Genomic DNA, 16,827 nt, shown 5'->3' on the forward strand with positions numbered 1-16,827 from the left:
TCCTTCTGTATTTCAAATTGTTTCAAAGATGCCTAAATGTTTCTAAACAGTGATTGGGTTTTGCTGTTAGTTGACAGTATAACAATGGCTACAATTAGGGTTTGATACTAATGTGGTTATCATGTAGTTACTAAGTTATAATTTAACTTTGGTGAAATAGTGATGATTTTTGTCAGTTTTAGTAGTTCCTATTGTAATGAGTCTAGAAAGGAGAAAAGTGTAGTCAGATGTATTACATGCCTTTATCATTAAACATTTTACATCAAGTGAATATTGCATAGCAATGGGATCTTGACTCGGTTGGTAGAACACATAAAATAGGAAATGTAAGATCTCTTCTTCAATAAGACTGGCCAGTTTATTATTATTTATTTCGCCATAATGGCAACATCTGCCAGCGAAATTAAAATAAAATTTCCTCCCTAAGGAGATTCTGCCTGCTCCAGCTAAAGCTGTGTATATACAGAGAATGCCAGGAAATTCTGACATATTGTTGGAGCAAACACTTCAAAAATATCTTGTGTTTTTTTCTGTTTTAGCAACTTCACTGTGTGGTGGTTGGAAGTGAAAATGCCAAGCGATATTTTGAAGCAGTTCAAGGATCAAAAGAACATCGAGGAGAGCTTTTTGGGGTTTATAATCTGTTCAAACTAAGGTCCCAAGCGTCTTGTCTTACAAGGGACATCCTGGAGGTGTGAAATTGTTGCCTGACCTTTTCAGTACTATTTTAAATACAATTTTCTCCAACAGGAAACTTGAAATATAACTGCTGGTATCTTTTCAAAGAACTTTGGGGTTTTCTTGTAAAAAATGCCTTGTGTTTAGAATTTCTACTTTTAGAAATAGGAAATGAATTATTGTACCTCAAAACTAAGATTTCCCCATGCATAGTTATAAGTAATGTCTACACACAAATACAGATACATATAGTACATAGTATGACCTCCCAAGACCATTTTCAGACTGGCAGAAAGAAATATAGTATTTTGAAAACAGCTGCTAAGTCAGGAACTTAAAAAAAAAGAGACTTTCCTAAATAAACAAAATTATAAAATGTGTTTTGATTAAAAGTTACCAAATACTCCCTGAGATGCACTCTCATGTCTCATGGAGATTTTTGTTTTCTGTTCCCAATAAAAATTCCACACCAATATTTCAAACTCTCCCAGTTGTGTTCATCCTTAGCATACAGATGTTTCTTATTCTTCAAACAGAAATTTATATCTTTTTTTTAATTGCTTAAATTCATTGATATACCAGAATACTATGGATATTAACCTATTTTCCAGTTGATATTGATATGAGTATCATAAAATCCTGGAATATCATATGTATCAACTTCCTTTTCATATAGATGAGGAAAATGAGCCTCAGAAAATTCAAGGATGTTTCCCTTAGCTTTTCAAAAGCTTCACATACTTGATTGAATAGTGAGTTTCATAAAAACAGTTATTGGTCCCTGTTCTTAAAGAATGTAGACCATCTTGATGAGAGGTGAAAGAGAACACTTACATAATGAACATGTAACATCAATAAGCATGGTAAGCAAGAAGGCTAAGAGGAAGACGTGTATCGTATGTATTCTGTGAATATTGCAACTATTATACAGTGTCTGGTGTATACTGCTGAATTTTTATTTTATAGTAACTATTTGATTTGAATTGAGTGGCCCATTTAAAGTCCCCCTGTCTTGAGTTGCCTGTCTGGCTCAGTCAGAAGTGCATGCGACTCTCGATCTTAAGAGTCGTGAGTTCAAGGCCCACGTTGGGTGTAGAGATTACTTATAAATAAATAAATAAAAATAAAGTCCCCTGTCTTTTTCTTGTTTTGAGTATGCTTCCTATTTCATGGACTTCTTCTTTCCCATTTCTCTTTTATAATCAGAGCCTTGTTAGTATTCCAGTATTCCAGGCCACCCCTCAGATCCTACTTCCATCTCAGAGTACTACCCAACATACCAACTTGTATTTGTGTTTTTCATTTGAAATTATTATCTATAAAATATGTTAGCATTATATTACTTCTCCTGTTTTCTCTTATTTATCAAATAGTTGAGCCCTCTATTTTAACAGAATAGCAACCTATTCCTCAAGCAAATGTTAAGTAAGACATTCAGTATGACAAGTTATTAAATGGGATGTTTGCTTGTTTTCTGGTTGTCCTAAGTATATCTTGTTTCTCCTCCAGGATTGTTGACTAATGACAGGACTCTCCATGTCTTACATTTTTCTCGTGGCAAAATGTGCTTAACTTCTTGCCAGGCACATTATCAGCACCGCAATATTTGTTATGAGTAAGAATTTAAAATTATTCAGGCCAGGTGCTTACAGGGCAGTCTTTTGCTCTAAAAAAATAAAGTAAAATAAATAAATAAACAATAAATAGCAAAATTATTCAGGCCTCATTAGATTCATGCTCCTTTTGGCCAAACAGTGTTTTAAAATATTCTAAGCCCTGTATAATGGAAGCATATATCACAAAGTAAAATAATTATTTTACTTCCTATGAGACATTTTTAATTTTTAAAGGCTGTAGAAAATCCCTTTTAAAATGTTTTAAGATGTAGAAATTTTAATTTATAGAACACTTTTAACCTGATGATTTCCAGACAGTTCTTTTTTTTTTTTTTTTTTTTTTTTTTGGTTGGTTATTTTTGGTTTTTTCGTTTTTTTCTTTTTCATTTATTCACTTAACTTCAAGTTAGTTAGTTAACATACAGTGTGGTATTGGTTTCTGGAGAAGAACCCAGTGATTCATCACTTACATACAACACCCAGTGCTCATCCCACCAAGTGTCCAGGCAGCTTAGTTCTACTTTGCACTAACTTTGTTATCTTTGTCGTGGTCCCGCTTTAGAGATAGATATTGAGAGCTAATTGCACAAATATTTACTGAGTGTATGCCAAGTGTCAAGTACTATACATCATAGAGCTAGGCATACAGAAATGAATGAAATAGAGAAAAAGCTCTACTCACTGAAAAACTTACCTTCTATTTTGGGGAAACAAATAAGCAGAAAAAATAATGATGCATAGAGTTTATTATGATGACAGGCTCTGAAGATAAAAATAGAGCAGGTAGAAGATGAATGACTTCTGGAGATCGAATGCCCAGCATTGTGATTATAGTCAATAACACCGTATTATACGTTTCAAAATTGCTAATGGACTAGATCTTAAATGTTCTCCCCACAAAAAAGAAATGCTAATTCTATGGCATAATAGAGGTGTTAGCTAAAACTATGGTGGTAATCATACGGCAATATATAAATGTATCAAAACACGCTATACACCTTAAACGTACACAGTGTTATATGTAAATTGTATCCTAATTTTTAAATATAGAGCAGGGAAGAGAAATTGGGAGACTGTCAAGAAAAGAGCATTGCAGTTTTAGATGGAGTAGCCAAGGAAGTGCTCACTGTGAGGTTGCAACTGATTCTTTGAGGAGATGGCAGGAGGAAGATGTATTCTACGTAGAGGAACAAATGCAAAAGCCCCGCAGGACAAACATGCCCAGCATAATTTCAAAACGGCAGGAAGGCCCTAGTGGCTGGAGTGGAGTGAACAAGAGAGCAAGAGATGGGGCCGGAGAGATGAGAGGAAGCCAGATCACGTGAGAACTTTGAGTGAGACAAAAAGCAATTAGAGGGTTCTGAACAGAAGAGAAACATAGTCTGACCTATACATCTAGATTAAATATTACGAATTAGGCTATCAAAGTACAAAAGCAGAAGCAAAATGCCAGGTAGGAGGATACTGCAATAATCTAGCCAAGGGATGATGGTGATTTGGACTAGAGCGATCATGGTAGATGGTGTGAGAAGTGATTGGAGTCTGAATATATTACTCAGGTGCCGCTGACAGGATTTGCTGATGGATTAGGTATAGGGTCTGAGAAAAAAAGAGGAGTTAAGGATGATACCAACATGGTTGGCCTGAGAAACAAAAGACCAGAGTTGCCATTTACCTTTCACAAGAGGGTTGCAACAGGATTGAGGATCTCTGGTGCTCCCTGTTCCATCTGTTGTAGCCATTTGGCTTCTGTTGAAAGAATAAAGGCAGTACTGGGAAGCAGACCCCCTCCCCCGCCCACCCACCTCCCTTGCAGTAACAGCCTCTAGGCATTGAGAGAAAATATCTCAACAAACTATTTATCGTTCTCCAGAGTTCTGTAGGGGAGATTCTCACTTGCCCTGGATACCAGGTGGCTGGAATCACGCCACCGGTACATATGCGTATCTGTAAGTTGGGCATTTGTAACTCTGGTGATGGTAGTGGTTATTTCCCCTTGTTCAGTAAACAGAACCTTAAATAGAAAAATAAATTGATTTCCTTTTGAAGGAGAATTTAATATTCTAGAATCTAGGCCATTAAATACCTTTGCTGAATGATACACCAAAAGCTTTAAAAGCATAAATACTTTCCCAAAGGATGTAGCAAGCCTGTTACACAATTAAGATCTTTTTTTTTTTAGTTTCATATTAGATGGTCCTTTTCATTTGATGTCTGTTACACTGAAGGAATCAATAAACATTTTAATGAATATGAACTAAATGAATAAAATAAATTTTAATGAATATGAACTAAATAAATACATTAACAATATAGGCTAGAATATCAAATTCCCAATATTCAACATTATCTGTAGTGTTTGAAATGTTGTTAATATGTCCTTACCTTAGCTATTGTGTAGACATAGTTACTATGGATATTGTTACTGGGTAAATTTGTAACATTGTTTTTATTCTCCCTCCCGTACCAGAACTTTTAGTGGAGTTGGCTGGAAAGTATTATTTTCTATCTTAAAAAGAAGCTTTAATACAAGAAATAAGTGTACTTTATGAGCCCAGCACACTTCCACTGTACCTCTGTACTACCTAAAATTATGAGCATTTTAAAATGTTATATAAACTATATATGAGTTTATATTAATTAACAAAATGGAAAAATAACATTAAGAAAGCTGAGGTAGGGGAGCCTGGGTGGCTCAGTCAGTTGAGCATCCAACTTTGGCTCAGGTAATGATCTCATGGTTTGTGAGTTTGAGCCCAGCTTCAGGATCACTGCTGTCAGCCTGTCAGTGCAGAACCCACTTGGGATCCTCTGTCCGCCTCTCCCAGCCCCTCCCCTGCTCACATTTCTCCTCTCTCTCTCTCTCTCTCTCTCTCTCTCTCTCTCTCTCTCTCTCTCTCTCTAAAAAATTAATTAAAAAAAAAAAACTTAAGAAAGTTAAAGCAGTGCTCACTTGGGCAGCACATATACTAAAATTAGAACAATACAGAGAAGATTAGCATAGACCTGCACAAGGATGGCACACCGATTTCTGAAGCAGTTCATGTTAGAGCTAAAGCAAGCTGCTCTCAGTTAATCCCAAGCTTTAGCATGCCATCGCTATTGTTTATTTGGTTGTTTTTACCCCGTATTTTACAATTCTTTTGCATTCTTTTAGAGAGAAGGCAAAGTGGAAGCAGGGATCATGACAGCCACAACATGGTTGAAAGAGGAGCCTCCAGTACACAAACAAGAAGCGGTAAGCAATTTTTTAATCTGTAGCCTACAACTGCTATAAAACATGTACTGGGACAATTTTAAGCTATTTTTCCTTTTTCTTTATATTTCAATGTGTAAAGAAAAAAGTCTTTGAAAAAAAGTCGAGGATACAAAGCAGACGATCAGTAAAATTAATAGTTTAGGTGAATTTGGGGCGTCTGGGTGGCTCAGTCAGTTAAGCATCTGACTTCAGCTAGGTTATGATCTCATGGTTTGTGAGTTTGAGCCCAGCCCATCGGGCTCTCTACTTTCAGTACGGAGCCCACTGCAGATCCTCTGTCCCCCCCTCTCTCTGCCCCTCCCCCGTGCGCTCACGTGCCCTCTCTCTCTCTGTTTTAAAAATAAACTTTTAAAAATTTTTAAAAAATAATTTAGGCTAATTTAACATTTCGTATCATAAGAACACATTCGGGAACAATCACCAGTCATTTGCATCCAAACTAGAATTTTAACTATACCAAACTGTAAATCCAAAATTAAATACGCCAATCAAACCTAACTAATTTTTAATTAAACAACAAATTAAATAGAAAAATAGTAATCATTGTGTGTTTAAGATTATTAAATCCAAACATCAGAATTACTCTCTGACAGATATTTTATTTTATTTGCATCCTTGATCTTGTGATCTTTCTGGTAGTTTGTCATCTCACATACTACAAAGTCTATATTATCATCATAAGCCCTCTTCAGAAGTAAAGAATGTACATGTAGAAGGTTTTTTCTTATTTTGTTTATGTTGCTGGGTTTTTCTTGCATTTAGGAATTTAAGTAAATTTATACCAGCTTAGTGATTTGGAATATCGGTGAATGTTTTTCTAACTTTATAGAAATATACAAACATCAAATGTATTACTGGATTTCTAAAAAGGAGTAATTACTGGATAATAGTTTCCCCAAATTGTTTACTAATAAAGCCTCAGCTTTAAGAAACTGAAGGATGTATTTAGCTCCAATTGATGTAAAAATAAAAAATACTGGATTTAAATTTGTAGCAAATTTCACTTCAAAATATCTAAAATATTTTCTTTATTTCTAATGGGCAGGATCCTATCAGATCTTATTTTTAATCTATTAGAACCATTTTCCAGTTGTGAATTCTTTACTTTGTTAATACCTGAAAATTTATGTTTTTCTTAAAACGTGGTTGGAAGTATGTGCTGGACCATGGAAAACAATGAGTTGTATACTTCTTACTTTTGAGACCAGAATCAGCCCCTGCATCTTAGAAGCTGACTGCTCTGTTCTGTTTTTTCCTTATAGATAACTTGATTATGTCATATTCTAAACTTTTATTTTGGAAAGTTATTCAACTTGAAAAAAGAGTGTACCCGACTGTAATATTAAATCCTTTACATTTGTTTATTAAATGTTGTACTTTTAAAAAATACCAAGTGGTATATTAGTACATAAGTTATCTTCCATCCAAATTTCATTCCCTTGCAGTATGATAGATTTGATATTATCTGGACATTTTCTAACGTTTCTGTGACTGCTTCTTTTATAGCCTAGAGACCCTGACTGTCAAGAACACAGAGGTCTGGAGCAGCCTGCAGAGTTGCCGACAGAAGAAGCATGTAATCTCTGCAGTGATTTTAGTGATGATGAATCAGTGGGAAGCTCAAGAATAAAGACTGCTAAAAAGAAAGCCTCTGACTCAAGCAAAACTTCAGGTCCTCCTGGACAGCTTACATTACTCCAGTGTGGTTTCTCTAAATTGTTTGAAACAAAATGTAATACAGTTGAGGAAAGTGATGGAAATATTGCCTCTGATGATGAAAGTCCTGATGAACAGCCCATATGTCTTTCAACAGAAGCCAAAGACGTTAGTTATCAGAAAAGTCGTGACTCTTTTGGTACTTCAAAACATCAGAGGTTAGCTAACGTCCTAAATCCAAATGAAAAATATATCTTTGATAAAAGTCAGAACATTTTAGAACAAAATATTTCTTCTGAGTCTGACGATGGCAACAATTTAAAAAATACAGCTGACCACCATCACATTTTACAGAACGTCACAGAATCAGAAGATAGTGATGTCATCTTTCCCACACAGTATACAACTCAGAGATGCCCCAAGAATGGTGTAAAGTTTAAGCCACTCGTGGATGGATCTGAAGGTTCTGAAAGAGAACATCCTGTTGAAATAAGAAATAATGGGGATGATAGAAAGACTGATGTCAAAGGAAATAGCCTAATTTCAAAACAATTAAACCCTGAGAATGTGACCCTGAAATCTATTATGAGAAGAAAAGGCAGTAGTGATATTAGTGACGAGTCTGATGACATTGAAATTTTCTCTGAGTCAAGAGCAAGAAAGCAAAGACCTACTAGTTCTTTGAGGTTTAAGAGAAAAAAGGAAGATAAAAAGGAACTTCACACTTGTCCTAAAACCATGAAGAAAACAAATCAACTGTATGCAGCAGATGGGGATTGTAGCTCTCAGGCTATCGATGATTTTTCATCCTCAGATGATGATTTAACTGTTCGCCACATCAGTTTCTCTAAACAGAGCCATACACGAAAAACTCTAAAAGATAGGGTCGGTTTCTCTTCAAAATTACCTACTCATAAGAAAAATAGCACTTTTATGCCAAAACAATCAATGCAATTTTCAAATGAGAGAGTTGTCAATCAAGAGCAAATGTATGAATCAATGGATAAATTTTTAGGTAACTATAGACATTTTGAAAACTTTATGTTACATATTTGTTTTGTGCAATCAAATAGTTCTGGGAAAGTTTCTTAAATTAGCTTGTAAAACAGCTCTATAATCAAGATGCTACACTGAGGTGCAAATGAGGACATGGGGGGTGGCAGGATAAAGGGAAGACCACCTAGGTCAAGATGGAGAACTTTGTCATCCACCCCAGGGCTCCCTCCATGTGCCCCAACTGAATCACCGTCCCCCCACCAGACTTCATTTACTTTTGACCTGTAGGTAACTATAAATTTAGTGCTCCTCTTCAGTCCTTCTGTCAGTGTCTCTCCTGTCAATTTCGTCAGAAGCTTATTTTCTAGTAGCTCCCTCAGGAAGTGCTCATGAGAATAATATTCCCTGAGATTCCTGTTGATAACTATTTATGCCCTTTTATACTTAAAAGTCATTTTTGCCAGATATGAAATCGTTGACTCACACTTTCTTTTTCTGAAGTATTTTAACATGAGGCTTCATTTTCTTTTGCCATGAAGTTTCCTATCACGTCATTTTTCTTCCCCCTTGATACCCAAAGAATTTTTTTCTTTTCATTCTTGCCTAGTAAATTTACCAGATTGTGTTTGAATGTTTATCTTTGTTCAAGTTGCTATAACAAACTACTACAGGCTGGGGGGCTTAAGCATTTATTTCTCATAGTTCTGGAGGCTGGAAGCCCAAGATCTGGATGCCAGCATGGTCAGGTTCTTGGTGAGGGCCCTCATCCTGGTCTAAAGAAGGCTGCTGTGTCCTCACCTAGTGGAGACAGAACTCACCTCTCTTATGTCTCTATTTGCAAGGGCACTGGTCCCATTCATCAGGGCTCCACCTTCATGACCTAATTATCTCCTAAAGACATTCAGACCCTGGCACTGTTGGTTATTCTTGGGTCAAGATTGTCATAATGTAGTTTCAACTCAGGTTTTATATCAGGAAAGCTTTCTTGTACTAGTATTTTTACTTACTTTTTCTATTCCTGTACTAGTATTTTTACTTACTTTTTCTATTCCTTTGCTTTGGCCTTTTGCTTCAGAGACGCCTGGTATTCAAATATTCAACTTTCTTTACCTGTTTTCAGTATTTGTCACATTATCTCAAGCCCTTTTTCTTTTCTTTTTTTTGTTTCTTTCTGCTTTTTAAAAATACCCTTCCATTCTCTGAAAGCAGTAGTTGTATTAATTCCCTCTGTGTTCCTTCTAGTTGTCTTCATTTCTGAATTTTTTTTAACTTCTAAATTTTTCCTGAGTCCTGTCACCCATTTCTGAGTTATTCTAATTATGACTTAATGTTGTTGGTTCCTGTGTTTTACCATTTTCTTAATGACTATTACCTGTTTTGAAATTACAATTTTAATCTGCTTTGTGAGCATATGTTTCTGGCATGTTTTCATTCTGCTGCTTATTCTTTTTTCTCTTGTAATAATTTTTATGATATTTGACCCTCTTGCTCATTTTCATAGACATTATTTTCCCTGAATTTTTTAAGTGAGGCAGAATTTAGGAAATCTTTTCCAATTTCACAAAGATCCATAACTGGTTTTTTGTGCAGTGCTCAAAACCGTGGTGGGATTTCCTGCCTCTATGCCTGCCCACTGCTCCGCTCTAGGCCTTCTCTTTCCCCCCTTCCTGATCTTCCTACCCTGCACATTTTGACTCCCTCCCAGCAGTTTTCTTCATTGTGTGGGCTTGACCTGGGAGCCCTGGTGGGTCAGTTTGGGGGTTCCTCAGAGCAAGTTTGCTTCATTCTCTCAGGCCTTCTTTTCATAAGCCCCCTGTACCCACTCAGCTTTAAAGAATGGAAAACCCAGATTCAGCTACTCACAGTAAGTGGCTCACTGTGCTTTCCAGGGAACACCTGCTGGGTGTTCTAGGCTCTCCTATTTTCAAATTCATCACATGCCACCCTGTTGCTTCCTTCACACACACCCTGATGCTGTGCATGGTGTACTATTGGTGGATTGTCCCCATCTATTTGTATTTTAGGGCAAACTATGGGGGGTTATCTTGTCATCTTAGTTCGTTGTATGTGTTGTGCATGGCCTTTTGTTTTGCTGACTCATTGCTGTCCATTCTATGTAGGGATTCGGGGAGATTGAAAAACTGTGTCCCCTGCCACCACCATCTGCTGAGAACCTGTTTAGTCATTTTAAGAGTTAACGCTGCTTTTAAAAGTATCTGACTCATTCCCAAAAACACTATGTGAAAGAAGCTGATATATAAGCAAAGATAGTTTGATGTAAAAACTTTAATCATAAGTATTTGACTTATTTACAAAGCAAGTTTTCTTTTGTGGTTATTCAAAAGTTCGATTTGATATATTTTTTGGTACCCTTGTAGCTAAGTACTGGACTGTCCTTTGGTGTGTGTGCTACAGTTAGATTTAGGTTTGAGGAATTATTGCAGAAACCGTTCTGTAAAAGATCAACTGAGTTTTGTTTTTGTTTTTTACTGTGTAAAAGATGTCAGTAGTGTGGAACTAATGCTATTTTGAATAATGCATAAAACATGTCATCAAAATTAAGAAATCGGAGTAAATGCTCTACCAGAAGAATCCTTGAATCCTTCTGGAGGTTTTAAATTGTTGCCATACACGCTACCTGATGTTTTGAAATTTAGGGAGAATTTTATCTTAGTTGCCCTTTTAGCTATCTTATTTAACAACATCTTGTTTTCTTGTGATTGCCAATCTGGGTTGAGAGAGGTTCAAGACTGAAACAGCACAAGTGTTGAAAGTCAAAACTGAGGTTCATTGCCAGGGATGTTTGTAGGAGCCTTTACAGACCTCAGTTCTAGCCTTCCTTTTTAGGACCACAATTTAAAAGTAAGTTATAGGTACCTAGAAGCAAAGCAATAAAAACTGTAGCCATTTTTTAAACTTCTTTCAGATAAAAGCTGTCAGTTAATTTTTTTCATTCCCTAAAAAGCTCCCAATCTTGACATTCTCTGGGCATATGTACAAAAAAGACAGAATACAAAGAGTAAAACTGAACAAAGCCAACCAAATGAAACTCCCTGGTCACAAACCTCACTCTTCCACTCCATTGCTAGATAGATGAGGCTAGACTGCTGTTTAAATTAGTAAAAGAATTTTTTAATCAACAGAAACAACAAATCCATAGAGATGACCCTTCACCATGACTTTTCTCTTCACCAAAACCCCTTATTTCAGCTTTAAATCAAAAGATTTTTACCTAATCTCAGAAGTTCTCATATAGATGAGAATGAAAAGTCATTTCTAAGATAACCTAGACCAATATATTAGGACTCTTTCTCTTTTCAATTTTTTTTTTAAAGAATATTGTGATGTTAACATACTGATTCAGCGTTTTTCTTGAGGATAAAAAATAAAGCATAACCTCTTTTTAGTGGTATTGCTGATAATTTTTAAAATATATGCGCAACCATATTGCTTCACAACGAGACATCACTTAATAAACATCAATTACCTCCTAGATGGCGTTCGGGAAGTGGCTTATATTCACTCAAACCAGAATGTGATTGGATCAAGCAAAGCTGAAAATCACATGAGCCGATGGGCAGCACGTGATGTCTTTGAATTGAAGCAGTTTTCCCAGCTTCCTGCTAACATAGCCGTTTGCACTTCTAAGGTAAGAGAACATAGGGTACAGACATGTTTAGTATTTAGTCTCATCTTCATAGAAGTTACTTCATAGGATCTTCTCTAAATACTCCCTCGAAAGTAGCTACTTAGACTATAAGTGACATACCAATAAGTATGAAAAACAGAAAACCATTTGGAGCACTGTAGTCACTAAATTATGTTTTATATTAAAAGGCAAATCTAGGGGTGCCTGGATGGCTCAGTTGGTCAAACATCCAACTTTGGCTCAGGTCATGATCTTGCAGTTCGTGGGTTCAAGTCCCATGTTGAGTGCTGTGCTGACAGCTCAGAGCGTGGAGCCTCCGTTGGATTCTGTGTCTTCCTCTCTCTCTGCCCCTCCCCTGCTTGCACTCTGTCTCAAAATAAATAAACATTTAAAAAAATGTTTTTAAATAAATAATAAAAGGCAAATATATATCTAAATGCCTAATAATGTTGAATTACAATAAAAGATTGCTAAAAACAGAAAGCTGAGGGGATCATGCAGTTAAATCAGAACCAAAACCACTTCTGCTCATACAGAAAAGGAGAAGTGTATAATTAGATGCCCTTCAAAGTGTTTCACCCTACATAAAGACACACATGGAAGAACTAGCTGCATACAGAATTTATATTTTTAGCAAAAGGATTCATATAATGTTAAAAGTAATAAATTCTTTCTATATGATTTTCTCATTTAAAATTGCTGTTATATAAAAATAAGTCTTTACATAAATGTATTTCATTTACACATAGTCACTTTCATCAAATGTCTGAAAAATATTTTTTTCTCTTTGGCTTGCTGTTCTTTATTTCTAAGCTGAGTATCTGAGGATTAGTTTTTCTACCACTTTACCTGTAGGAGTTAAAAGTGGGTACTGTATGTAACAAGGATACATACTTTGTTTCTAGTTAGTTCTACTTTGAAGAATGAAGGGGTAGGGGGGAATGCCTCTGAACTGTCAAGCTGTCTTTATTTATTTGTTCCTCCTCTGGTTCCACAAAGAATTTGGATTGTCTTAACAATAAAATCAGAATACAAAATGAAATTCAGAACCAAGGAAAATACAAATTAAACTGGAAGTTCAGGACTAAAAGAAAGTTAGAATGCAGATATATAAGACATAGTGTTCTTACCTAGATATATATTTTTTTTTAATGACAAATTTGATCGAGTTTCTCGGCAGACAAAACAAAGGAAGTAAACCATTTAGTGTTTTCTCAACTACTGCATTTGGAAATGTGTGTGGGCACTTTGGGTGGTCACAGTGACTGAGTGCCCGACTGGCATTAATATCTGAAGGCCAGGGATACTAAATGGCTGTTGTGGGTGGGAGAGTGGGAAGGGCCATCCCACATGCCAAGAATTGTTCTGCTCAAAATGCCATAACACCCTGCTGAGAAACACTGAGCTAAATGGTTGTCCTTAAGAAAAAGGGGGAAAAAAAAAAAAAAGCTAGCTCTTCTAGGGAGGAGGAAAACTCTCTTCTAAGCACTTAATTTGAGGAAATTTGTCACCTGGAATTTTAAATGAGGACATTGAATGATCTAGTGAACAGCCAGTTGTCTTATAGTATGCTTGGAGTAAATGTAAATAACAGATTTTGGAAGACCGTGCTTTTAGCATTTTTTATTGTAATCCAAAGGGACAATGCAATGCATGAAGGTATAGTTTCATGACCCAAGTATGCTGCTTTTTTATATTCTCATTTCATCTAGATACCATTTCTCAACCAACACTGTAGAGAACATTTCTCTACTTTGCCTATCTTGTAGGAACTATCTGAAAAAACTAATCAGCAATATGCTGTGTCTGCCAGAAATTGGCTGTATTAGAGCCAGCAGAATTTCTTAAATAGACAACTGATTTTTTATTAGGGCTTTTTTTTTTTTTCAACCATACCTTTTTTTTTTTTTTAAATCATGCCCTTATCCAAACAAATTTTAATGTGAAAATGTCACATAATTTGGCAAACCCCTATAGTAGATGTCAATGAAATAATTTAATTGGCTATTGGTTGTTAGTTTATTTACATATTTCTCAGAGAAGAAATTTGCAGCCTCATATGATTCTTCCCACAATGGACCTGAGAAGCAACCCCCTACATATAAAAGCAATAAAATATCCCTTTGGAAACTTCTTCAGGAAAGTTATAAAAATGAAAATGCTAGAAATATGCTTTGCCCTTAATACCAGTAGTTCTGAATCTTTTTTAGCCCCCAAATTCTTGAGGGCGACAGCACAATCTCATCAGGAACTTTGTCTCTTCACAGTGATTTTCAGAGTGAGGCACATTTCTTACTGAGAAACAAGTTGTAATATTCATCCTCTAGGATTTCTAATATGCCCTTTGAGGCTGTATGTCTCCCCATCACACACAGACCAACTTAGTAAACCTGAAGAAGGGAGTATGAAGAAATGTGTTGTTTAGTGACTAAATCATAGTGGGTGTAAAATATTCAGGGAAGTTTTAAAGCCACTAAGCAGGATGTCCAATCCCATGCCACCAATGCTAGCAGGCCAAGAACAGTCTGTACAAACACACTGATTACAGTGGCCAACTTCTTTAAATCAATACTTGATACAGCAAAATTCCAACAGAATAAGATTGAGTCCCTCAGATTTTACCTCTACTGTTTAATACATCAGGTTAATAATATGGCTGTACTTTCTTGAAAGTTGTAATGTATTACCTATATGCAAAAATCACCTGGGGACAGTATATAAACTTAGCATTCAAAAAGAAAAATCTTACTTATTATAAGAAAATCAGAGTTTTCAAAATAGATAGTGTTCATACATATTTATGATGTTCTTAGTTTTTCACCAACCTCAAAAACTAAACCTACTGTATTTTTTACATAAAACTACAACCCCTGAGATATATCTCATACTTTCCTCATTTCGTTTAATTTGTAATAAAGATCTCACATAATGAGTTTCCTTTTCAGTTTGTTGAACTCTGTACTCTTCTGGGGGCAGGAGGAATTTTGATAGCTACAATTAGCCTATGGCATGCACTCTACTCAGAATGTCAGAGTTTAAATTCTAGCTCTCTCGCATACTTCCTGTGTGACCATGAGAAAGGGACTCACTTTCTCTGTGCTTCACTTTCTTTGTGTTTAAAATACAAATAATTATACTTATTACCTCAAAAAGTTGCAAAGACTGAGGTAAAAATGCTCTGAACAGTACCTGACACAAAGTAAGCACTCAATGAATAATAAGTATTGTTATTATTACCACTGGATAAGACTGTCAGGTCTCTAATTCTCCTGGAAGGTGGGTGGGGCTTAATGAGGAAAAATAATCCATAAATAGTTGTATGCAGCCATATTTAATTATAAATTTTAAAAATGGGTGATATTAGCAGATCTGGGGCTTTGGACTCCCTTTAAAAGGAAAACAAGAAGGGCACCTGGGTGGCTCAGTTGGGTAAGCATCTGACTTTGATTCAGGTCATGATCTCACAGCTCATGAGTTTGAGCCCTGCATTGGGCTCTGTGCTGACAGCTCAGAGCCTGAGCCTGCTTTGGACTCTGTGTCTCCTTCTCTCTCTGCCCTTCTCCCTCCCTCCCTCCCCGCCTCCTCTCTCTCTCTCTCTCTCTCTCTCTCTCTCTGTCTCAAAAATAAATAAGCATTAAAAAAGTTTTTTAAATAAAAAAAAGAAAAACAAGAATATCTTTCATAATTTTGTATGTGACTACTGAGTTTTTGCTTATGAAAATAGAAAGCCACTCATTACTTTATATTAGTTTATTTTAGATATTCTGTGTTAGAATTGAAGATAATAGTAACTTTTCTATTTAAAGCTGATAGATTATTTTCTGTTTTGATTCTTCAATTGAAGTGACTGCTTTTAATTCAAGATATTGCCATAGCTGCTGACAGACATTCAAATGAGTGAGACATCACTCTGCCATCAGACTAATCCTTTTGCATTAATCTCTGTACATAATATTCTTGGTTCTCCTCATTATAAGTCTTCTGGAAACCAAAGACTACCTCAGTAATGTCAGGGAAATGGAACAATGATAGTATCATTTTTCTCTTTACTAAAACTACTTATAAAGATGGTTAAATTAAGGATTTCTGAAGATACTTTAAAAAAATACATTATTTTACATATATGAGATATTGACAACATTTCAAAGCCATCTCAGAATTTTTACAAAAAAAAAAAATGTTCACATTCACTGATTTCATCGTATCTGGTCAAAATTACTTCAGCGCCTTTAATGAGTAAGTCAGTGAAACATACCATCATCTTCGATTAGAGATTTGGGTGTCACTCCCTGAGAGGTTTTGCAGCTTGTAGTGTGTGGTGGGTGGCAACAGTGAATTTGCACTTTTGAAAAAACATTAAAAATGGTTAAGGAAGGAAAAGAGAATAAGGTAAAGGGAAACAAAGCAAGGTAAAAGCAATAGTGTCAGAAATTATCTGCAAACCTCTTGCTTCTAAAGTCTCCAGAAATCCCCAGACCTCCCACCTACAGTACAGTATCTTTCATCTTAGAGCTCACATCCAGAACCTTTATTACTGAGAATTCTTCTGAGTGCTTCTTGTCTGTCACCAAAGTTTTATTAGAGACCTTTGTTTGTGTTTGAAAAGACTGTGTGTGTGTGTGTGTGTGTGTGTGTGTGTGTGCGCGCGCACGCGCGCGCGTGTGTGGTCTGTGTGTGTCTGTGTGTGTGTCTGCAGCCAGAGGCAGATATGTTGTCTCGTTTCCTAAGAAAAAGAAAACAAATCCTATTTCTTTGTATGAAGGTAATACGTGATTAGCAAGTGGTCACAATACGCAGATGTTTCACTTTCCAAGGAATACTGTAGTTGAATCCAAGTAAGGGCTTTTAACTAAATTGCAAAGAAATACACTAAATGGAAAAGTTACAAAAGAGAAGTAGTGTATACCACAATCCTTGATAAACTCCTGTGGTCTTCAGAGTTTCTCAGTCCTTTTGATATAATTATTGATAGC

At 35.9% G+C, this 16,827-nt stretch overlaps 1 protein-coding gene and 1 non-coding gene across 4 annotated transcripts in view; both read left to right on the top strand.

The window, feature by feature from the left end:
* ERCC6L2 (ERCC excision repair 6 like 2) overlaps window positions 1–16,827 on the top strand; it is a 131,602-nt gene that overhangs the window by 87,519 nt on the left and 27,256 nt on the right. For all 3 annotated transcript variants that reach the window (XM_049634184.1, XM_049634199.1, XM_049634191.1), the window contains exons 14-17: window positions 540–692; window positions 5,452–5,532; window positions 7,060–8,224; window positions 11,700–11,854. In XM_049634184.1, the coding sequence (XP_049490141.1) occupies window positions 540–692; window positions 5,452–5,532; window positions 7,060–8,224; window positions 11,700–11,854 (1,554 nt within the window). The remainder of the gene's footprint in view (window positions 1–539; window positions 693–5,451; window positions 5,533–7,059; window positions 8,225–11,699; window positions 11,855–16,827) is intronic.
* LOC125927975 (U6 spliceosomal RNA) lies at window positions 5,240–5,345 on the top strand. Its single transcript, XR_007459513.1, has one exon. It is a non-coding gene; the product is annotated as a U6 spliceosomal RNA (small nuclear RNA).

This window comes from Panthera uncia, chromosome D4 (genome assembly GCF_023721935.1).
Source record: "Panthera uncia isolate 11264 chromosome D4, Puncia_PCG_1.0, whole genome shotgun sequence".
NCBI classification, from domain to species: Eukaryota; Metazoa; Chordata; class Mammalia; order Carnivora; family Felidae; genus Panthera; species Panthera uncia.